The sequence below is a fragment of the Phoca vitulina genome, unplaced genomic scaffold (genome assembly GCF_004348235.1).
Source record: "Phoca vitulina isolate PV1807 unplaced genomic scaffold, GSC_HSeal_1.0 scaffold6, whole genome shotgun sequence".
In the NCBI taxonomy this organism is placed as follows: Eukaryota; Metazoa; Chordata; class Mammalia; order Carnivora; family Phocidae; genus Phoca; species Phoca vitulina.
The window spans coordinates 20,408,014-20,432,164 of record NW_022589709.1 but is presented as its reverse complement, the minus strand read 5'-3'; the positions used below and the strand labels follow the sequence as shown (position 1 = coordinate 20,432,164).

At 43.2% G+C, this 24,151-nt stretch overlaps 1 protein-coding gene across 4 annotated transcripts in view; it reads right to left on the bottom strand.

Moving 5' to 3' along the window:
• The window catches only part of MCC (MCC regulator of WNT signaling pathway), a 386,129-nt gene that overhangs the window by 252,399 nt on the left and 109,579 nt on the right, over positions 1 to 24,151 (bottom strand). Inside the window, exon 1 of one of the 4 annotated variants that reach the window (XM_032403846.1) lies at positions 603 to 1,205. The exons of 2 other annotated variants lie outside the window; for them this stretch is intronic. In XM_032403846.1, coding sequence (XP_032259737.1) covers positions 603 to 659 — 57 coding nt within the window. In that variant the 5' untranslated portion in view covers positions 660 to 1,205. Of the gene's footprint in view, positions 1 to 229; positions 563 to 602; positions 1,206 to 24,151 lie in introns of those variants that run through there. One more of the 4 variants, XM_032403847.1, reaches the window with a different exon arrangement.

Below are 24,151 nucleotides of genomic sequence, written 5' to 3'. Positions count from 1 at the left end.
GAATTGCAAATGCGCTTGCCTCAAAGACTCAGGAGCCCAGTCCCGGGCAGGAAATAAAGTTCTAAGCGGCTTTGATGTGCTTCCTCCCCACTTCCCTCCCCAGCGCGGGTCATTCCTCTCCGCCGACGAGAGACCACCGTGCCCGAACTTAACCAAACGCATCGCACGTGGGAGCCAAGTGGCAGACTTCATAATCCACTGAGGTCCCCAGCCCCACCAAATTAGTTACCATCGGGTGCGGCTCAGCTTGGGATCTCCGACTGCTACGAAAAGGAATGTTGAACATAAACTGGGGGAACCGGGGCGGGAAGGGACGGGGGACCCAGATTCGCGGAGAGCAGAACGCCTTGACGCCCTGGTGAGAGCTCGTTTTTTTTTTAAACCCCTCGTCTCAGACTGAAATATCAAAAGCCAGTTCAGGTCATTTCCTGAGTAACACTACAAGTTAAAACAAGATCCAAAAAAATCTATTAATCTTTAATTGCGCTGCCTCCAGCCTGGGAGCACGAGGGGGGTTGGGTGTAGGGCTGGGGGAGACTGGGAGCGTTGTCGAAAAGCAAATGCCTAAGAAGCCAGAGCTCCCGACCTCAGCTGTTCCTTACCTCACTCAGCTCGGCCGAGGAGTCGTTTCCGTATTTCATGGCAACTCCAGAATTCATGACTGCACTTTTCAGAGCGGAGCTCCTCCTTCTCCGGGTCTCGGAGCTTCTGACTTGGGCTTACCAGGCTCGAGATCCACCGCTTGGTCCCTTCTGGCACATTTTAGTCTAGACAGCCATTTTCACCCAAGACCGTGGGGAAGCCCCAAGGAAGGATGCAAGCTCTCCTGGAAGGCACAGAGCCGGCTCGCGTTTCACCGACGAGCCATTGCCGCAGGAGGCTCGGTGGCGTGGCGCGCTCGCAGCTGCTGCAGCGGCCGAGCCGGCGCGGGGACCCGCCCGCGCGCGCCCACCGCCCGGTCCCGGGGCACTGCCACCCTGGGCGCCGCCTCGCCGCTCCTACGGGGCCTCGCCGCTGCCCACTACCCGGCTGCAGGCCACCTCCCAGCAGGATCCGGCACCCCAGACGGCTTCGGCGAGCTCCCGAAGAAACCAGGGCGGCGGGGCGAGGGAGACCCGCGCCTCAGGCTCCGGGGAGGGAGAGAGAGAGCTAGAGAGAGCCGGAGCGGGGCGGCACTTCACGCCGAAGTTTCCCTTCTGGATCGTCTGGAGTTTTAAGTGGTTTCTGATTGAACACAGCTGTCTAGCTGCGCGGTGCGCGGAGGAGGCGGGGCCAGAAAGAGAAAGGGTAGGGGGGAAGGGAGGAGGCCGAGCAGAGGGGACCGTGCCGGGAGAGCAGGCATCCTTCCAGCTCTCTGCGATAGTAATTACAGGACCCAAGTCCAGGAGGAAGAGAAGAAACAGGAAAAGCCACCTGAGTAATTGTGCAGAAAAAAAATTTTTTTAATTCCTCCTAGAAGCCACTTTCCATGATTTAATAAGGTCAAGACCAATCTGAACGCTGTACATCAGGCAGCGCTGTGCACTTCCCATGGTACATTAAGATTTTACAAGAGTGTGGGGCGGTTATTTTCCCTGAACGGTCTAAAGTCAACAGCGAGGGTGTAAATTCAGTCAAACTCCCTCTCTGTCGCTGAGGCAGATTACATTTTCTGCACGTCCATAATAAAGATGAAGATGCCCCATCCCTTGAAAGATATAAAATAGGCTTCAATCTCCCATCCTCCCCAACCCCAGACCATCCTTTTAAGTATTACATTTCCCATCCTCCTCAACCCCCATACCTTCCTTAAAAATCTTACTGCTTATCTGAGCAGAGCTGGGTTTATATTTCTGGGGTTTGGAGTATGAATCAGAAAAGATTCAACGGACTGTTCTACCCAGTGGACTCCTGGAATCAGAACTCCCCTCAGCTTTGAGTTTCCTTGGGGTAAAAGCATCCCTGTCTAGGGAGGTGGGAGGGGAGGGATTTTCTCTCCATAAAGCTTAAAGTCCCACTGAACTTGAAATACACTGAAAAATATTCTGATCCTTAGAACAGGTCTGCAGCATTGCTTAGGAGGCCTCATCAGTCTCTTTAGCTATACAATGGGAACAAAATGTCTCCATCCCCAGTGACGGACTTGGCATTTCCTAGAACCTTCTATGAAAAAGCCATTGTATTGTTAATTTTCAAGGTCTTTTTTTTTTTAATCAAATAGGATGTTTATTTTGCTCTTTACTTTTTTTTTAAAGATTTTATTTATTTATTTATTTGACAGAGAGAGAGACAGGGAGAGAGGGAACACAAGCAGGGGGAATGGGAGAGGGAGAAGCAGGCTTCTGGCTGAGCAGGGAGGCCCATACGGGGCTTGATCCCAGGACCCTGGGATCATGACCTGAGCCGAAGGCAGACACCCAACAACTGAGCCACCCAGGCGCTCCCCTGTTTTGCTCTTTAAGAAGGAGCAAAGAGCTTGACCATTTGCATTTATCTTCTTGCCCAGCTGCCTTCCTGGTGTGTTCATTCATTGCCTGATGGAGGTACTACTGGGACAAAGAAGAGTTTGCTGCTTTGGGGGAGCCCTGGGTCCAAAGTTCTGGGGGACAGCCAGACTGGAGCACATTGGGAGAAACTCTGCTGCATGGGGAGGGGTTAGGAAGACACATCTATTTTTCTTATTTACTCATTAAAACCTACTGAGAACTGGGGCACCTGGCTGACTCAGTTGGTGAAGCATGCAACTCTTGATCTCGGGGTTGTGAGTTTGAGCCCCACGTTGGGTGTAGAGATTACTTAAAAATAAAATCTTTAGGGGAGCCTGGGTGGCTCAGTCAGTTGAGCGTCTGACTTGATTTCGGCTCAATTTGTGGTCTTGGGGTCATGGGATGGAGCTCCAAGTCAGGTTCCACACCAACAGGGAATCTGCTGGAGATTCTCTCTCTCCCTCTGCTCCCCCCCCCACTCTGACCCCCCTCTCACCCATGTGTGGCGCTCTCATGCTCTCGCTCTCTCTCAAGTAAGTCAATTTTTTTTTAATTTTTTTTTATTTATTCATTTGAGACACAGAGATACAGAGAGAGAGAGAGAGAACATGAGCAGGGAGAGAGGCAGAGGGAGAGGGAGAAGCAGGCTCCCCGCTGAGCCAGGAGCCCGACGTGGGGCTCGATCCCAGGACCCTGGGGATCATGACCCGAGCTGAAGGCAGACGCTTAACCATCTGAGCCACCCAGGCGCCTCAAATAAGTCAATCTTTAAAAATAAGAATTTAAAAATTAAATCTTTAAAAATCATTTACAAAACACCTATTGAGAACTGAGTGTGTGCTTTAAGATGCAGATGGTGGTGAATATAAAAATATAAAGGAGACCCAAGCCCTAACCCTGCCCCTAAGGTATTTATAGTCTCATAAAACATAAAGAAGACGACAGTTCTAGATAGAAAATGAAACTTACCATGAAAGCAATACAAATAAAGATCTACTGCAGTTCAGAGGAGGAAATGGGATTTGGGCTGGGCTGAATTGGAGGAGAACTGTGAAGGAATCTTCGAACAGGCAGCCCCTGAGTTGATCTCTGAAGAATGGCTGAGTACAGCAAAACGTACCCCAGACAGAGGGACCACTGTGGGAGAAAGTACGGATGGAAGCCGGAATGTGCCAGGCATGTGTCGAGAATGGCAGGTGTTCCATTTTGGAGTGGAACCTGGATTAGGTAAGTGAGTTCAAGCCAGATCGTGGACAGTTTTGAGTGACAAGCTAAAGAAATGGGACTTCTGATAGGCAATGGAGAGCCACTAAAGGTTTCTGAGCACAGAAATAATAGGATCAGAGCTGTGCTTTGAGACATTTCAATGGATCTGTACCACACTCATAAGTAACACATGAATTCGAATAGACTATGGTGAGTGTGATGCTGGTGTTTAAAGAAACATATTTTTCATACTAGATGGCCCCTAAAACCAAGCAGATGACTTCATCTGGTGAAAGTGATCTGTTCCAAGACTGGAGGAAAAACTGGCAGTGTTGAACTTCTTAAGAAGCAGTATGACTGGGGCGCCTGGGTGGCTCAGTCGGTTAAGTGTCTGTCTTCGACTCAGGTCATGATCTTGGGATCCTGGGATCGATCCCCATGTAAGCAGCACTGACTAGAGGGTAGGAGGGGCAGATTTGTAGTCTGCGGCTAAAGGAAACCCTGGAGATACAGAGAGAGAGAGAGAGAGAAGGGGGATGGAGCCAAGTTCCTGAAAAGGGAGGGAGGGAAAGGGCCAAGGACCCAAACCATGAGATTAGCTTTGGATAGGCTTGGAGAGGCAGAGGATTCTGATGTTTCTTCGCCCTTCTTCTTCAGCAGGAAAAGTTGCAAGAGCTGGAGAATTTACAGACTAGTAGGGAGAAGACTTCAGGCATACATACCAACTAACAGCACTTATTTCAAGAGTCATCCAAGTTCCTCTTTGTGATTGTGGAGGGGTAATGAAGACTAAATTTTACCTTAAGGAAGGGAAGACCATAGAGTTGTCTGTCAATGCAAGAATAGAGCAGCTGTGATCCCGATCTCTGAAATTGTCCCAGCACGGGTGAAAGGCTGCTGGGACACACCGAAACCCAGTAGTATGTAGAGAACAGTTTCATGCAATGAAGGGGAGTCCAAATTTGTTTTCTTCCAATCTAAGACTCCATGAAAGTCTAGAATTTAAATATTTTGTGATTTTTCTTAACCTCTTAGTCTAGTCAGAAATCAGACTGGGAATCTCTACTCTCGAGAAAGCTAAGACAGTGCTGTACCCAAGAGTACAGCTGGGTCAACATCCTAAGTACCTGAGGAGTGCAAAGAACACCTCAGCATGTCATCTCAACACACCAGAGGGAAATAAAGCCCCAAGTGCATTTCCAGTGTCCTAAGAAAAAGGCCTCAAGATTAGCACTCACCGTAGTTTACCAAGTATACAACTGTGAATGCCTGCAAATCCTTCCATATTGTGGCTGCCTCAACATGATCCCTCTCAAAGAGCTTCTCCAAGCTCTGCTTCAACAGAGAGTAGGTCCTCTCAAGAGGCGCGAGCAGGAGGTGGCAGAGGTGTTTATCAGGATCAGAGAGCAGGTCTGGGAGGAGGAGGAAAACCTGCTTTCCAACTGGGCGATACCCTGAGTTCCCTTCCTTCCTGGGCCTTGTCTGCCCTGGAGGCTAATCTCTTCCCATCTGATCTCTGGGCCAAGAGGCAGCAGCAGGCCTGGGAAAGTTTCCGGGAAAGCAGAGGTGGCCATGTGCATGAGCGGACATGTCTGGGTGCGGGTTGCACGCTCTAGCCACCCCAGCACTGCCTTTCTGCTGGCGGGGTGGTCTGGCCCCTCTATGTATGGCTGTTGACCTCAGTGAATTTCTACACAGGATAATATTCTGGGTCTTGTCTATACCTTCTTCTGGTAATGAACATCAGATTAATCAAAGCAATCTTGGGTAAAAGTCTTGAACCTCCAGCATTCAGGAAACGGACTGAAACTTTGGGACTGGCTGACCTATGCCCTCCATCTCTCCCCACTAGGGTGTCCAACCCACCCCCCCAATCCCCCCACCCCCGCTCTGTGCTAAGTCAGGCTTGTCCTCCTCCAGCCCACACAAGGACCCAAACTCCAAAACTGTCCCCTTTCCCCTTGAGTCTCTTAACCTAAACACAACGTTGATACCTCAGATTTTAGGAAGAAAGCAGTCTAGTTAAGCTAATTCACACAAAGGTGAAAAATACTCATAATCTTCTCAACCAAGCCCAAAGCATTTGCATTGTAGAAAGAGAATGCTTTTAAATAATGCTCAATTGGTGGGATTTCCTGAAGAAGTAAGTGACTTTTCAGGGGAGAGGGAGATTCTGAACCTGTGGGGATGCAGGAAGTCCCAAACCCCTAATTCCTTAGGGGTCATAAAAGTTAGGGAGCCCTCAAAGTATACACTCAAAGAATTTCCTGCCCTAAATCTGTAAGCCTACCCCACTGTCCCACCCCCATGAGTCCAAAAATGCTCTCCCTAACCCAACTCCTGTGGCCCTCTGCTCAATCACCAAGCCAGCTCTTCTCTCAGGTGCTGGGCCAGGCCGGAGTCCCAGGTTGGGAGCCTCCAGACAGCCTCGGTGGTCTGCCCCGTCACAGACATCATTTGCTCCAGGTGCCACAGCATAAAGAATTCAGAAAGCATTGCACTGAATGATCTTTGTCTTGGTCTCTGTGTCCTCAGAGAACAACATTAAAAAACTGGAAGAAATCCTATAATCACCTCGTTCATCCCAGCATCCCACTTATAGAGATGAGGATATGCAGGGTCAGCAAGTTTGTGGTGTTTATTCAAAAAACGAAAAGCATAAACTGTGTACCAGAAATGGTGCTATGCCTTGGGATTCAGCAGTGTATGGGACAGAAAAAGTCCTTGCTTTCACAGAGCTAGTGTGCTTGGTGGCAAATGATTAATAAATAAAGAAGATAGTTACAGCTTGTGATGGGTGTTATCAAGGAATTAAACAGGCACCATGATGAGGGAGAGCAGACCCATTAAGTGAAGCAGAGACAGCCTCAATGAGGAGAGGACATTTCTGCAGGAAGGTCAAAAAGGAGCCAACTAGATAGAAAGTGGAGGAAGAAGACCAGGCAGCGGGAGCAGCAAGCACAAAAATTCAGGGGCGAGAAAGGACTTTACCTTTCCAATAAATTTCAATACACTTCAAGTTTTTTATTTAATTTAATTTTAAATTTCAATAGACAGTATGATGGAACCTGATGAAAAGGATGATGGGGGAGGGGCGCCTGGGTGGCTCAGTCGTTAAGCGTCTGCCTTCGGCTCAGGTCATGATCCCAGGGTCCTGGGATCGAGCCCTACATCGGGCTCCCTGCTCGGCCGGAAGCCTGCTTCTCCCTCTCCCACTCCCCCTGCTTGTGTTCCCTCTCTCGCTGTGTCTCTCTCTGTCAAATAAATAAATAAAATCTTTAAAAAAAAAAAAAAAAAAGAAAAGGATGATGGGGGAGCCAGACAATGCAGGATATGTGAGGTTCACAGATTTCATCCTGTGTACATGGAGAGGTTATGGCAAGACTTCAAGCAGGGCAGAGACATGATCCAATTTACATTTTTAAAAGGTAAATCTATTCCTATACAAACTTTACTCATAGGTAACCTAAAAAATAGACAAAAGAAAGTTCCTCCGTTATAGAAGTGCTCCTGCGAATAAATGAAGAATTGATAGATGTGGAATATTCCTATTTTATAACCTCTAATGAATTAATAGATTAAGATATAAAGCACAACGTCTACTGACATCACAAAAAGACACACCACCATGTGTGGAAGAGTACAATACCACCCATGAGGCCATCTTAGCTTAGGAACACATTAAATTAACCACAGGGGTGCAATCAGCAAAATCCAGACTATAACTCTACATAGCAAACAATGTGGGTTCTTCAAATAAATTGCAAGGGGGGAGAAAAGCAAGTGAGTGGGTGAAATATTAATGGAAGGAGAATCTTATAGACATATCCCCAACCAATTGTAATGTGTGGTCCTTATTGGGATCTTGAGTTAAACAACCTGACTGCAAAAAATATATATTTATGAGACATTCAGAAATATACTTTTCAGATATTTGATGATATTAAAAATTAGTTTTTAGATGTGTTAATGGTCTTAGGGTTATACTTAAAAAGAGTCTTTGTCTTTTATAGCTATAGATTGAAATATTTAGAGGCAAAATGACACAATGTCTGAGATTTGTGTCAAAATAGTAGAGGAAGGGCACCTGGGGGGCTTAGTCGGTGGCACATGTGACTCTTGATCTCGGGGTTGTGAGTTCAAGCCCCAAGTTGGGTGTGGAGCCTACTTGAAAAAAAGTACAGGAGTGCCTGGGTGGCTCAGTCAGTTGGGCATCCGACTCTTGGTTTCGGCTCAGGTCATGATCTCATGGGTCGTGAGATGGAGTCCTGCTTCGTGCTCCACACTCAGTGGGGAATCCGCTTGGGAATCTCTCTCTCTCCTCTCCCTCTGCCCCTCTCCCCTGCACCCACTCTCTCTCTTGCTCTCTCCCTTTCAAATAAATAAATCTTTTTTTAAAAGGAGACAAGGAAATAGATGGGGTTTTCAGTGAAACAGACTGGCATGTCCTTTGGTTTTGGAGATTACCGGTGACCGTGAAAGAAGCAATTTCATTAAATGGTGGAGAGGGATAGAAGCTAGATTTGTGTGGATTGAATACTGACTAGGAAGGAAAATGCTGAGAGAGCACAGGGAGATAACTTTTGAGAAGCATGGTGCCCCAAAGCCTCACTTCTACTGAACTATCAGATGAGATCTTGAACCAAAATCCTAACTTCTACTTCTGAGCGTTTCTCCCTGCACTACGCCCCTTCAGTCAAGTTATCCTGAAGTCCCTTCTTGGCTGGGATTCAAAACTCTGAGTTGTTACCATGGTGGAGCCCTCCCTACACTGGTAACCAAAGTCTGTTCCATCACGCTGGGTCTTCACCTTATTGTTTATGAAATCAGCCACATTGCTTTTAGACCCAATGACTTACTGCTGTGAAATAGATGGAATGCAGTAGATAATTTGGTTAGTCTGTGTTTAAAATTTGCTAAGAAAAGAAATACTTGAAAACTATTTCCAGATTAAATCTCACACATAGAACAAGCAAAAAAATCCAGCCTTCTCCAATGGCAAATGTAACTGAAGCAAAGAAAGCACCCCTGTGGTGTTTGTCTGTCTCCTTAATTGCATTCATGGGCTGCCTCCCTCCCAGCCTAGGTATTCTAACAACCTAAATTATTTGGCATCAACATCCCTGACTTTATTAGTGGGGAATTCCTAGCTGAGATTCACACACATCACTCATGTGATGCTTCAAAAACCTCTTTGCTGTCTGATAAGATATTTTGGAGCCCAATAAATATCTGTGTCATCCTGTCTTAAATACTCAAAGTATCTTTCCAAACCTTCACTCATTTGTTCTCCAAATGTCTTTAAACTATATCAAATTCTCTAGAGAAAGAAAAAATAATCAGTGGAGATAAGGGATTTGGAAATCCAGGGAGTTTAAAAAAAAAAAAAAAAAGGTTTTAAATCCTCCCAGGAGAGCTTGCATATGGTCAATCTCCTGGAGAGGAAAAAGAAAAAATATATTAAATAGATGCATAAAAATAGATGTAGTAAAATTTGGAGAACATGCTCAAATTAAATGAATTCCAAATGCCTGCCACTGTTATTTGTGGGGCTCTTTGAGAGGTTAAAACAGCATCATTCCATGACTCTCTTTTAGCTAGAATATGTTACAGGAGCTGCCCATAAGGAGTAGAGAAATAATTAATCTAATATGCCTCATAGGCCTAATGACAAAGAAGTAGTTTGCTTGGCATCGTCCCAAGCAGATGGGTGAAGAAGGAAGTTCTCAGGCACAGGCTGGGGAAAGTCATCCCCAACTGAGTCCACAGGTGCCAACGGATGGGCTGCCGTGGTAGAGATTTCCCCTACGGACAAGCCAAGGGATGAGGAGCAGGGTCCTGCCTATCTCTCCCAGTCATCCTCAGTTGTTCTGCATGATTGCCTCATGAGCTCAGACTCTCCCCTCCAAGCAAATGTGGGGTGATCGGCCTCTCTAGCCATGACCCTTACTGGTGCTCCAGTTAATGGTTTCTCATGTGACTACCAGATACTCTCATCAAGTCTTGCCATCACCATAAAGCATGTCTAAAACTGAGCTTGTCATGTTCCACCAAAAGCCAGCTTTAATTTCAGTTTGCAAATTTCTGTAAATGGAATCAGAGTTTCCAGTCTAGAAACACTGGGGTCATTTTCAGCCCCCTCCTCCCTCATCTCCTCTTCCAGTCATTTAGGCCTTTCTCACCACTTTTACTGCTAGCAGCGTCTTCCAGGCCTTGTCTCTTTATATTTTGATAACTATAACTTAGCAATATGACTCAACTCCAAATCAGTTTGCATACTCTGGCCCAGCTATTTTTCTCCAAACTACAGCTTTCGATCATGTCATTGTGCAAGTAAATCTTTATTTAGGTATTTTTATAAGCTTTATTGAGATATAATTCACACAACATAAAATGCACTTTTTAAAAAAAAATTTACTTATTTGAGAGGGAGAGTGCACGTGAGTGGGGGGAGGGGCAGAGGGAGAGAATCTTCAAGCAGACTCCCTGCTGAGCGTGGAGCCAGACATGGAGCTCGATCTCAGGATCCTGAGATCATGACCTGAGCTGAAACCAAGAGTCAGACACTTAACCAATTGAGCCACCCAGGCGTCCCAAAATGCACTTTTTAACGTGTACAATTCAGTGGTTTTCAGTATATTCAGAGTTGCACAACCATTACCATCTATTGGCTGTGTCAGTATTAGAAAGTAGAAATAATTCTGGTCCAGTTGGTAAATAACCACTGCCCCAACTCAGAGAGTGCCCACTCCCTGACCAGTCGCTCCCCAGGTTACCCCATTCCTATCTCCAGAAACTCCCAGAACTTTTCACAGTTTAGCTGCCAGAGGACTAACAGCTGGCACAATGAAGGACTCTAGAACCTTCCTCCATTACTGTGGCTACTCCCTGTTGTCAAGTATTTTGAATGTCACCCTTGGAGAAAAGACACGTGGTTTCTTAAATGAAGACAGAATCAAAGAATACATTTCTTTATTAAAGATACCCAATTACATGGTTCAGTTAAATTATCCTCATACTCTTATAGAATTTCCTAGCAGCATTTGAATCTGTATTCCCCAACTCCTTTACCACTCTCCAAATATGAAACCCTTTTAAGGTTCCACATTCTTGACGATGCCAATCCGTCTTTCCTTTCCAGCTCAAGTTCCTTTCTCTTTTTTAAAGATTTTTTTATTTGAGAGAGAGAGCGGGGGGGCGGGGGGTGCAGAGGAAGAAGCAGAGTCCCTGCTGAGCAGGGAGCCCCATGTGCGGCTTGACCCCAGGACCCCAAGATCATGACCTGAGCCGAAGGCAGAAGCTCTACCAACTGAGCCACCCAAGTGCCCCTTTCTGTTCTTTTCTTTTTGCGTCTCATACCCTTAGGACCTTTTTAGGATTTCATGTTCCCGAATTAATGAAAATGTTTGACTTATTTTCCCAGTTATTAGGAACACAGCTATTTGAATACACCATCAGCCTCCTCTTGGCCCTTCAGAGCCTGTTTCGTGAAAGTCTATAGCACCTGAGAAAGTGTGCACATGCCACTATCCAAACTAATGAAAGCTACTCTATTTTTCCCTCATATCCAAAATATTAAGTTTTTGCCCCTTTCTTCATACAGCTCATGTTTAACTCTCTTCATTTGAAATTATTTTCAAACACCCTTACTGGCAACAAAGATAGAGAGAGAAATGTATCTCATGAGAAATAAAAGCTAACCCTAAGATGGAGACAGCTGTTATTTGGGGGAATTTGGAAATTTGAAGAACGAGAAATAGATGACAATTCTGAACTAATTTCTTTTACTTTTCTTAAGGCAGGCACCTCCTCCAAAAGTGAACACATCTCTAGATTTTTGAGATAAGAGCGACAGATTGATGTTTTTTCATATTCAGTCTTGCTTTCATTCAAGAAATATTTATCAACAACTATATGTCAAGCATCTTGCTAAGTACTAGGGAAATAGTGGTGAATAAAAAGAGATACCAGCATTGCCTTCCATTGATCCTAGAGTCACGTTGTAGTAGGATGAAAGATGGCCCCAATCTTTACAGCTCCTTGTCAACATGTCTTCGTTTGTAACTTTGCAGTGCCCTCCCACTCTGATTTGGGACTTGTCCATGTGACTTACTTTGGCCACTAGAATAAGCCAGAAGTAATGGTGTACCTGTGCCGCCTCAAGAGGCTTTCACGTGTCCTCTTGCACATCTGCCACTGACACGAGAGTGTGCCTGAGCCAGCTTTCTAGAGGATGAGAGACATGTGGAGCCATTGCCCCAGTCTTCGATCAGTAGTCAACCAGCTCATCCCCAGATATATGGGTGAGCCCAGCCTCTACACCCAAGAACAGCAGTTGCCTTGCCAACCTGCAGCTGATTCCAAATACATGAGCCATAAACCATTACTGCTGAGTGCCACTGAGATTTTTGTGGTGTTTTATTACACAGCATTATGTGGCAACAGAGTACTGATACATCACTTAATCATAAAAAAATAAACATAAAATTAGAAGTTGCAATGTGTGCTCTGAAGGCCTGGAGTATAGAAACATGAGAGTACAGGAGAGCTAGATCTAGCCTAGGCAGGTGGAGAGCGGAGGTCAAAGAACACTTCTTCAAGGAAGGGATGCGTGGGCTAAGATCCAAAGGATGTGCAGAAGTGCACTAGCTGAAGAATGGGAAAAAGTGTTGTTTAGGTCCCTGGCACAGCATGTGCAAAGGCTTTGTAGGGAAGGAATACAAGCAGTGAGATAGTATAAGAAGGCTGGTGTGGCTGGAACATGGAGATAAAGGCGACAAGGCAAAGAAATGAGCTGGAATCATAGACAGTGACTTATAAACCTTACAAAACTTGTGAAGGGTTTCAGGCTCAATCCAAAGAACAGGGAGAACTACTGAATAATTTCAAGATGGTAATAACAGTTGTTCTTCTCACATGCTTACCTGGCTGTGCAGTGGATAGGGAGTTTCTCAGTCACACAGCTTGAAATTTGCCCATGAATTTCATAGGTTAGCTCTAAAACAAAGGTATCATCCATCCACTTATTTAATGAACATTTATTAAGAGGTTCCCATTGGGAATGAATATATGATTCAGAGATTCAACGAATGAATGTGCCAGTGCCAAGCAATCTGATAGGTACTGGAGAGACCCAAAGGCAGAACTCCTGCTCTTGGTATGCTCACAGTCTAGGAGGGAGATGAACACGAAAAAGAGATGTCCTTACTAACCCAGAGGTATATGAACAATGTGATCTAAAAGCGTAGAGAAGGAATATCAAAGCGTAGAGAAGAGGGCCACGTTACACACACAGGAAGAAAAATGGGCTTGAGGACATCACAGCTTCTATTCTGACCTAAGAGTTTCTGACCTATCTGACCCCGGTGGGTGAGTGGGCAGTCGGGCTGGAGACACAGGAGAAATAGAAGGCAAATAACAGTGCACTGAGACCCAGGGCACCTTCCTCTGTGGAAGTGCATCTCCTAATCCAGAAGTTACAGGTCAGTACCAGCACTCGGCTATTTTCTTAGATTCCTATTGTTTGGGGATGTTCTTTGTGCATCCTTTAGTGGAAATCCTAGTGTCTGAGAAGATACTTTAATTCAAAATAGATATTGCATATTCTCTCAAAGCTCTCGGAGAAGCCCATATAAGAACCTGCCATTTTCTAGGCAAAATGGTAGAATAAAATCAAAAGATCATTGGGCTTCTTTGTGCCTTTAGTTGGCCTTTAAAAATGATACGATAGGCAAACAAAAGCCCATTTTCCCAATTACAATATGGTTAGACTTGGGAGTCAAGGTTGGATAACTGTAACCCTCTGTCTTAGAGATTTTTCGGGACCACTATTTTCCTGCCAGTCCAGAGGTGTTCGTAGTAAAAAGGGGCACCCAAGCACTGTTAGTGCCGGCAGTCTCACTGAGAAGACTGTTGTGCTCAGCTCCGCACTGCAAGCAGCCCGAGCGCTGTTGAACGCATGCGTGACAGGGACCAAGAAAGAGCCCCACTGGGACTCTGGATTCGCTGCATTCCACTGGGCCAGAATGTTCATTTTGGCAAGTCCGTTTGAAGGTCCAGCAGGACCTTCTTAGTTCTCGTCCAAGGGTCTGGCTCATTCTGGCCTTTGACTATGGCCTCTGATTCGCATATTCTATTTAATCTGCCAGTGAGTGTTGTTCTCCATCAAGCAGCAAGAAAGGATCTTTTAATGAAATATGTTATAAGCTCTAGTCAGTATTCATGTTCTCGGCAAATAAAGTTGGTGATTTTTACTACTGGGTGAGGCTCTTTTAAGGTGAGGATTAGAAGATGTTAAATTGTAAAGCCCATATTCAGTGCAGTGCTCTCATACATATAGCCTCATCCCTGCTAGGAAATCCCCAAATTCCTAACAGCCACTCAGTGAGCTTTTCTTCAACAGCAGTTCCCAAAGTTCTGTCTCTTCTATTGTTAGGGTTTGCATAGTCTTCAGATACTGAGCCCAGTTATTTCTCTAGTGAGTGCTCCACAAGTTATAGGTATAGCATCCAGAGAGGTCAAATGCTCTTCATTTGACCTTTTTTTAAAAAATGACAGCAAAAGATTGGGATGAATGGATTATTTCTCCTTGCAAAGTACCCAGACGCTGCTGGACACAAAGTAGACTCTCAAGAGATGTTTCTTCTAATAAGTAGGAGAATCTATTTCACATTAATCATATTCACAATTGAAAGACTATAAGGATAGCTTGAGAATATTGCTTAAAATCCTTTGTATCACTCACTGAATTAAAGTAGCAATAACAAATAATAAGAACAAGAGCAAAATAAATTTATAGGCCACATCTGCTAGCAAAGCCAACTACCATCCTTTTTTTTTTTTTTTTTAGATTTTATTTATTTATTTGACAGAGAGAGAGAGACAAGCAGGGGGAGTGGGAGAGGAAGAAGCAGGCTCCCTGCTGGGCAGAGAGCCCGATGCGGGGCTCGATCCCAGGACCCTGGGATCATGACCTGAGCTGAAGGCAGACACTTAACGACTGAGCCACCCAGGCACCCCCCAACTACCTATTCTTGACGGAAATGAATTCTCATAAGAGTCAAATATTCTCCTAGAGCTCATTTATATTTCTGTCATGATCCAGTAAGTTCTGAGACTGAGAGAAACTACATTTCACATAGCCCACATGAGCCCTGGCACATTTAATCTGCAACCTCCACTTTTAATTTACATCTGAGAAATGAATGAATGAGCAACTACAGGGATATGAAAGGCAGGGTCACACAAACACAGTGCATAATTTTATTACACCTGCTGCCCAGCTCCGAACAAATAAACTCCATTACATGTGCTAGCTTTGTATCCAAGAGGGTAAACCAAACTGCTCTCCCATCCTGGGGCAAACACACAAAATCTGTCAACACAGCACTCAGCCCGACCCACTGACTTGATCCTACAGATCTCTATTTCTAAAACCAAGTTTTCATTTTAATAACCTTCCTTTTTAATTTAAGCAAAGCAAAATGGAAACAGCACGGGAACGGATGCAAAAGTACAGTGAAAATGTCTTCTTGGACAAAGCTATTTTAATGAAAGCAACACTCTGCAGTCTCCCTGATTCCTCCTCGTGTTCAACCACCCAAATTAGATTCACTTCATTGGCTGTCTTCATCAGATTTCGCAAAGCGGGGGACTATCCAAAAGAAATAAAAGGTGAGCATTTTCCTTAAAGCAGGATGCTAGGTTTTGAACACAAACATTCAAATTAAGTGAAGGAACTTGATTAAACCCACAATTCAAGATAATGATGAACTGAACGCTGCAACTCAGCTGCCTGACGCACTTTAGCATATGAATTAAATTTTCTGTTAGCTAACCCACTTAAAAAAAAAAAAAAGACTGTATTTAAACATCTTCCTTCAGGGAATTGGCCATATGTGGAATTAACAGACTCTTGGGTCCACGTGGGGCTTGGCTTGCAATTTCTGGGTTTGCTCGGAAAGTGAGTTTATTGCATTATGTTGAAATGGACACTGGGAGATTTATTTGAGCATATGACACTGTAATAGGGATGTCTACTTAATCAGATATGCCATCATTCAAATATATACAGGTGGACTAGCCATTGTTTCATGAGTGATCATACCAAAAATGGATATATATGGCCAGATGCTAAAGAAGGCACTTCAAATAAGAGACGAGTGCATGCGGTGATGATAGGGAAGAGCTGTCGTGATGTACAACATGGATCTTCCTAAGTACATTCACAACTCTGTAGCAAAATGTTTTCCATAAAAACTTCATTCCACAAATAGAATTAAAAAATGGAATCATAGCATATGGCCATGTAAATTGTAAATGTAATCCACGTGTCTTCCACAACGCCAGTGTGGATGCGCTAATGAAGATGCAAATGAGGAAAGGTATACCATTAAGTTGGCTACCTCTAAATACCCAGATGTCCCAGAAATCCCAGAGCCATTCTGTGAATATCAAAAGGAAAAAATATGATCAGGAGATAATTTCAGCTTTGATATTTGTAGTCTTACAGACTTCAGATCTTATATAGCTTGAGTATCACAAGATGCATCGGGAGACTTAAGTGCTTTATAAATCCTACAAGGACGAAAGGGAAGCAAATCAATTATAAAGAGGTGGAGGCCCGGTGATTTCCAATTATTGACACCACACTGTAGGGAGATGGCTCGAGATTGATCTGTGGAGGAAATCGGATATAAATGATGAAGTCTTGAAGAATTTTAGTTAGCTGGGGAGGAGTTACATTTTAGGGTACATTCATTTTTTAAAGCACTGTACTACATAATTTACATACATTGGGTGTTATTGCCATTTTGAGATGAAGACAACAAAAGCTCAAAGATGAAATAATTTCACAAAGTTACTAATTACCCAGACAGATATGTGAGCACAAGTATTTACAAGGCTGTCTTTCATGCATCACCTTCACAACTTTTGCCAGACCACGTGCCATCAGTGCTATATTCCATTTAATACTTTTCCCTAATTAGGGGCATCTGGTTGTACCAGTCAGTAGAGCATGCAACTCTTAATCTCAGGGTCGTGAGTTCAAGCTCTACCCTGGGCATGGAGCTTACTTAAAAATAATAATAATAAATAAATAAAATAAAATAATTTATGGGGCACCCAGCTGGCTCAGACAGTACAGCATGCAACTCCTGATCTCAGGGTTGTGAGTTCAAGCCCTATGTTGGGCATGGAGCTTACTTAAAAATAATAAAATAAAATAAAAATTTTATAATGCTATTATTAATAGAAAATAATTATCATTTGCCATAAGCAGAAGGCAACTACAAAAATAAATTCTAGCTGAAGAGTGTGACCCATCCAAAGCTCTGATCCTGGGGCCTGACTCTTCCTTGTAAGGAGGGCTTGCAAAGTTAGAGGGGTATTAAAGACCTTCGTGCACCAACTTTTCTCTTGATGTAAACAGGAGGACTGAAAGAACACTAACATGGGAATCCTATTTGCCTCCTGTGTTATAGTTTTATCTGATGACTGGATGTGCCACATGTGGATATACCACCTGGAATGAATCACCCGACCTATCAACGGTGGCAACTATGCGCCATTGAATGACTTTTTTTTTTTTTTGAGCTGGAGCCAGGGAAGATAGAAGGGAATTGATTGGATCTGATCTTTTTCAAATCAAAATTCAACTTGAAAGAAACTAATCTCTGCTCCCATGTATGAGTCAATTAAATTTTATATGTAACAAATCTGAGACCGAACTCAAAGTTAAACATAGGGCTAAATTCTTTCAAAATACTGATATTCAGGATGCCTGGGCGGCTCAGTTGGTGAAGCATCTGCCTTCGGCTCAAGTCATGATCCCAGGGTCCTGGGATCGAGTGCTGAGTCAGGCTCCCTGCTCAGCGGGGAGTCTGCTTCTCCCTTTGCCTCTGCTCCTCTCCCCACCCCACCACTCATGCTCACTCTCTCTCTCTCTCAAATAAACAAATAAAATCTTTTTTAAAAGTGCTATTCAACAGGCTTCGAGCATGCTGGATCTAGGAACTATTGAGTATCCTTTGCCATGGTTCCTGGTTAAACTACTGTGGGACATCACGATGCAGACATCACCAGGCCCCTCTCTCTTACAAAACTCGAGAAGACAGGCTAGAAGTTCCTCATACCTTGCCTACTCCTGGGCAAACCTGACTCAAAGAGTGGCCACGTGGGGCCCGAAAGTCATTTTTCAGCATAATTTTGTCTTGGCCTTCTCATTTTTTTTCTAAAAAGAACAGAATGGCAGCATGGCCATTAGAGTAGCAAGATTATCACCATAAAATACTAAAAAACCACCTCCATATGTCAAACAGAATAACCAAAAGACATTTCTACATCCCTGTTTCAAAACTGTTTTGTTTCCTCATCTTCTGTAATTGGACTCACTAGCATGTTTAACAAGGTATCTAAACTTCTACAAAAATACAAACAATATCTTAGCTTTCCGTATTTTTATATGCATGTACTATGTCATCCCAGAAAAACCCACATTCATATGTGTACCAAACTTAATATGTACTAACACACACACACACATGCATACACACACACAAGCTGTCTTAAAAAACGAATTTCAGTAGCAAATATGGCAATGGATCCTAAGTGAGAAATACATTGAAAATGAAAGAAATGCAAATTCAGAGTCATGTCAGGAAACAGATTTTCCAATGGTGATAAAATTGTACATGAGACAAGACTATTTAAGAAAATGCAACAGAGTCACTGCAAAAAAAAAAAGAAAAAAAAAAGTCAATGTCCAGGAGGAACAGAGTACCAACTGGCAAAGAAGCCTGATAACCTACAAGCCCTCTGCTTGTTCCAAATATTTATATTTCTGGAGAAATACAGGTTTGTTTTAGAATTAGGAAAGCATATTGCTGACATCTTACACTTTCCACCAGCCGGTAACCAGTTTAATTATTAACAGAGTTCCCTGACCAAACTATTGCTTCAAAAAAGGTAGTTCCCTCACAGATTACACCCTCTTCTTTGCAACCCAACACTGGTCCCAAACACTGGCACATGGACATTGCTGAATGAAACCTCAGTGGGTAAATCAGTATATAGATGAGATCTTGCTCTTAAATATAATTTGGCCAGATTTTGGAAATGTGACAGGAGGCTTGACTTGAATGTCAATCCTTTTGCCTTTCTCGGGAGTGTCAGTATAACACTAATGATACTTTCTCAAATATTTTTTTAAAGATTTTTTATTTATTTATTTGAGAGAGAGAAAGAGGGTGAGCATGAGCTGGGGAGCAGTGGGAGAGGGAGAAGCAGGCTCCCCACTGAGCAGGGAGTCAGACCTGGGACTCAATCCCAGGATCCTGGGATCATGACATGAGCTGAAGGCAGACTCTTAACCAACTGACCCACTCAGGCGCCCCAATACTTTCTCAAATATTTTTAATGTAATATCCTATACTTCCATAATTGACACAATAATATAAACAGCTTTAGGAAATTCAGCTGCTCTAATTTTCCAAAGCTAATTTTTTTTTTTAAGATTTTATTTATTTATTTGACAGAGAAAGACACATCGAGAGAGGGAACACAAACAGGGGGAGTGGGAGAGGGAGAAGCAGGCTTCCCGCCGAGCAGGGAGCCTGATGCGGGACTCGATCCAGGGACTCCAGGATCATGACCTGAGCCGAAGGCAGTCGCTTAACCAACTGAGCCACCCAGGCGCCCACCAAAGCTAAATTTTTATTTAAAAGAGAAAACACAGGGGTGCCTGACTGGCTCAGTCGGTAGAACACGCAACTCTTGATCTCTGGGTCATGAGTACAAGCCCCACGATGGGTGTAGAGCTTACTTAATAAACACACACACACACACACACACACATGGGCATGAAACAATATTTCATCACACACTCATGGTCCAGTGGTCATATTGCTCTGTTTTTGTGAAATATCCTCAGAACGACCGAAACTGCAAAATATAAAGGAAAGAAAACAAAAACAAGAATGGTAAGCAATTCTCATTTCTACTGAAATCTGAAAATACAGAATTTCTATGTTTAATCTGAAGTCTAGAAACTAAACTAGAATATATCTTTTCATAGTTGAGTTTTAAAAAAACCAATGTTTCTCTGTAAAATGAAGCAAATCCGAAATTTTTTTTTCAAAAAACAATACGGAAAAGAATTATTCTCAGGGTCATATAATTTTAATAACTTCGACCCCAATTATGAAACCTTGGTTTTGGGAATCAGAAGCAACCAGCTCTTTACCAGGTTACTAATTAGAGGTAAAACCGAAATCAGAGCGCAGCCTTCTGGATGTGGGAGGAACTGTATCAGGCAGGTGCAGCGGCCACATTAGGAAACTCAAGAAGGATGGTGATGTTTTGTGGTTAACACTTAGAATGTGTAAAAATATCTTCTCAGTTAGAAGCATCTCAGTTATTAGAAGACGGGCCCTTTTATTCCTGAACTTGACTCCAGAAAAGCAAATGCTCCATTTCTGTTAAGTAAAAAGGCTTCCTAAAATGTAAAGCCCCAGGTTAGGTATTAAAGAGCAGTGCTTCTCAAACTTTAACGTGCATATGAATCACCTGAGAACTTGTTAAATTGTAGGTTTTGATTCACTATGTCTGGAGTGATGCCCAAGATTTGCATTTCTACCGAAATCCCAGTTGAGGTGGAATCTACTGATTTACCCACCACACTTGAGTGCAAGGATATAGAGAACATACAACTGTGGCTTCCCCAGCTCTACCCTCTAGTGGGGAAAACCTCTAAGTAAACAAGGAACCATTGTAGTTTGACCTTAAATCACTCCTACCTACTGATTTTCATACGATGGTCGTAAATTTTTTTATTATATCTGCATTAAAACTTCTTTTCATGAATGTATTGAAACCACAACAGTGGACCTTTGAACAACCCTGGGGTTAGGGTCACTGACCCTTGCACAGTCAAAAATCTATGTATAACTTTTTAAAAAGATTTTATTTAGTTATTTGAGTGAAAGAGCACAAGCAGGGGGCAGGGACAAGCAACTGAGCCACCCAGATGCCCTTGTGTATAACTTTTGACTTCCCAAAAACTTAACTACTAATAGCCTAGTGTTGATGGAAAGTCCTACTGATAATACAAATAATCAACACATATTTGCATGTTATATGTATTATATACTGTATTTTTACAATAAAGTAAGCCAGAGAAAAGAAACTCTTAAGAAAATCATGAGGGGGGGCGCCTGGGTGGCTCAGTCATTAAGCGTCTGCCTTTGGCTCAGGTCATAATCCCAGTGTCCTGGGATTGGGCCCCGCATCGGGCTCCTTGCACTGTGGGAAGCCTGCTTCTCCCTCTCCCACTCCCTCTGCTAGTGTTCCCTCTCTCCCTGTGTCTCTCTCTGTCAAATAAATAAATAAAATCTTAAAAAAAAAATTAAAAAAAAAAAAGAAAATCATGAGGAAGAGAAAATACATTTGCAGTACTGCATTTGCCAAAAAGAATTCTAAAAATCTGTGTATAAGTGAATCCATGCAGTTCAAACTTGTGTTGTCAAGGGTCAACTGTAAATAAAATGATCCCACAGGAAAGGACACAAAAAAACAAATCTGTTGTGAACAGTTTCACTTAAAAAAAAATCAAGGAAATCAGTTATGAAAAAAATTGAAACTGTACATTACTAGTTTCCCAACTGAAGTAAATGAAAGTGCTTCTGCACATAAAGAGGAAGTCAACTCCTCCTATCTGATCCACTTATTCGGTTAAAGCTTCTTGGATGAAGTCAACATTAGCCAGCAATGTTCATTTTATCCCAATTTATACCTCCTGTTTTAAGCAATCTGCTGAGTTAGAAGGTAGGGGTTTCCTATTCATTCAACAAGTATCTGTTGAGCACCAGCAGTGTGTTAGGCACTGGGCTGGGTGCAGAGGACAGAGAGCGAATGAGTGGGAAGAGACAAACAATAAGCGAGTAAACAGTTAACTGGAAATAGAAAACATGCAGCACTGCCTTGGCAGACAGGTGGGTGAGTCACTTTGGAAGCAGAGCCCCCAGCCCCAGTCGAGCCTTCAGATGACCCCAGCCCTCGCTGAAGTCTTGACTGCAAGCTCCTGAGAGACCCTGAGCCAGATCAATCCAGCCCCGCCACACTTGGATTCGTGATCCCCAGAAACTGTGTGAGACAATAAACACTTGTTGTTTTAAGCCACTAAGGTTTGGGGTGATTTCTTGTACAGCCATGGGTAACTACAACAGGAGAGACTGGGTGAGAGGCAGAACACGCCTATTTAAACACAGTCATCTGGTAAGACCTCCTTGAGAAGGGAGACATTTAGGCTGCGATGGATAAAATGGAGTCAGTCCTGAGGAGAAGGTGGTGGTGGTGGTAGCAGGATGAAGAACCGCATTCCAGAACAGGGGCACCACATGAAGGTCCTGAGCTGTATATGGGGGCAGCGTGGCCAGAGCTTATTCCTATGGGGAAGTGGGAAAGATGAAGTCACAGAGGCTGTCTTAGCCAAATCAGGTGGCGTCTCTTGTAAGATGCATAAAAATGCATCTTAATGCATTGGGGATCCTTTGATGAGTCTTTAGCAGAAGACTAATGTGATCTGTTCTGTTTTAAAAACCTCAGTGGGGCTGCAGTATGGGGAAGGAATACTGATGCCTGGCCTGCTATCTACTCTTCAGTTATTCAGGAGCTCAATAAAGAATGATCAGGAATAGTTTGAAAGCATTAGGAATGAGGAAAAGATCTAATTACTGTCACAATTACTGATGCGATTATTCTAGATTCAGGCCTGCTGTGGCCTCTGGGCTGCTGCAGGGGAGAGAGCAACAGGGATATCTGCCCATTTCTGCAGGACCACAGGGCCTTTTCTTTTCTATTCTTTTCTTTTTTTAAGGAGGCTCCGCACCTAGCATGGGGCTTGAACTCATGACCCTGAGATCACCCGTCACTACTGACTGAGCCAGCCAGGCGCCCCCTCGCAGCCTCCTCTGACTGCTCTCTGAACCTCACTGAACCCAATTCCAAACGTAGAAGAGAGTTATCTACTTGCTAAGCCTAAAATGTTGACGTGACAAGAACAAATTTACAGTACAAATTTACTTTTTGGTATGGGTATGTTTTTTTTTAAAGAATAGAAACTTAGTGTTTTATTATGTAGATAATGCTCCCTGTAGAAAAATACTCATTTATTATGCAGGTAATATGAATTGCAGAATAATTAAGAAATGCAAATGCACAAAAGAGAAAGAAACCTAAACATTACCGGTCACCCCAATTACTCCAAGATAAACACCGTTTTCATGTTGGTAAGTATCCTTCTAGTATCCTCATGCCTGTATGTAATATATACCAGTCACAACTAAGATTTTTTAGTTTTTTTTTTCCTTCTCCACTATAAAAGGCACTAATACTGATTTTAGGTAGTTTGGAAGATACAGAAAATATAAGGAAGAAAATAAATAGCACCAAGAACGCTACCCCTCTGTCTTTCTGCGAGTCTAAAGGCAGGTGGCCATCCATTCAAACCTGCAGTTGTCACTCTGAGTTGCCATTGCACAAATACACATTTCCTTAATTTCAGCCTCCCTCCTTAGCTCACTAGAAAAGGAAAATAAAAGTTGAGGACTGTTCATTACATAGAGGATTTTGGCACCATTTTTATACCTCCCACTGAGATAAATAAATTGGGGGGGGTAGAAAAAAAGGTTTCTTCTTGCCACAAATTCTAACCAACAACTCCCCTCTGTAACTATAGGAGCAGTGCTTGAAGAGATGGATATGCTTTTAGTAATTCATACAGTAACAGTGCTCAAACTGAATTCTCAACCTCAAAACAAAGCCTGTCTGGAGAAGTCTATTAAGTTCTGGTTGTCCTGGTTGTCTAAGTTTCTCCCAATATATCTCTAATAACCTGATATCAAGTTTGAAATAAAAATTCTTCCCCTCCTGGACATTAGCCATTCTTATTTTCATATGATTCCCTGGATATCCCTGCAAAGTCTTTTGTTGCTATCTTAGGCTGTCTTCCAGAATCACAAGTACTGTGGGCCCTGAGAAACTTAAATCTCAGTGATAATCTTGCATATTTTATTGAACAACTGAAAGCCATTTAGTTAATGGAAAGTATTACAATGCATGATGCCATTCCAATCAAGGTTTAATTCATGTGAAGGCAAGACTTTCAAGAGCATAAATCCGTATTTTGCTTATAAAAGGAGCCAGTCCACAGTTAAAGTTCACAGGAATTTTAAACCATTCATCCATAGCCAACCCTGATATAGTTTTACCCCTCGGATACTACAGTTACCTTTTTGGATTCATTGGAAACATTTTTAGCCAACAAGCTCTAACAGAGACATGATCTTGATGAACCTGAACTCTGGAAAGCCAGGGTAAAAACCAGGAATTTGGACTGCATTGTAAAAGGGTAACCCGAGATGATTCTGGGAGGGGAGAAGAGGAGGGGGGGAGGCAATGAGCAAATACAGGAATTAGGGTTT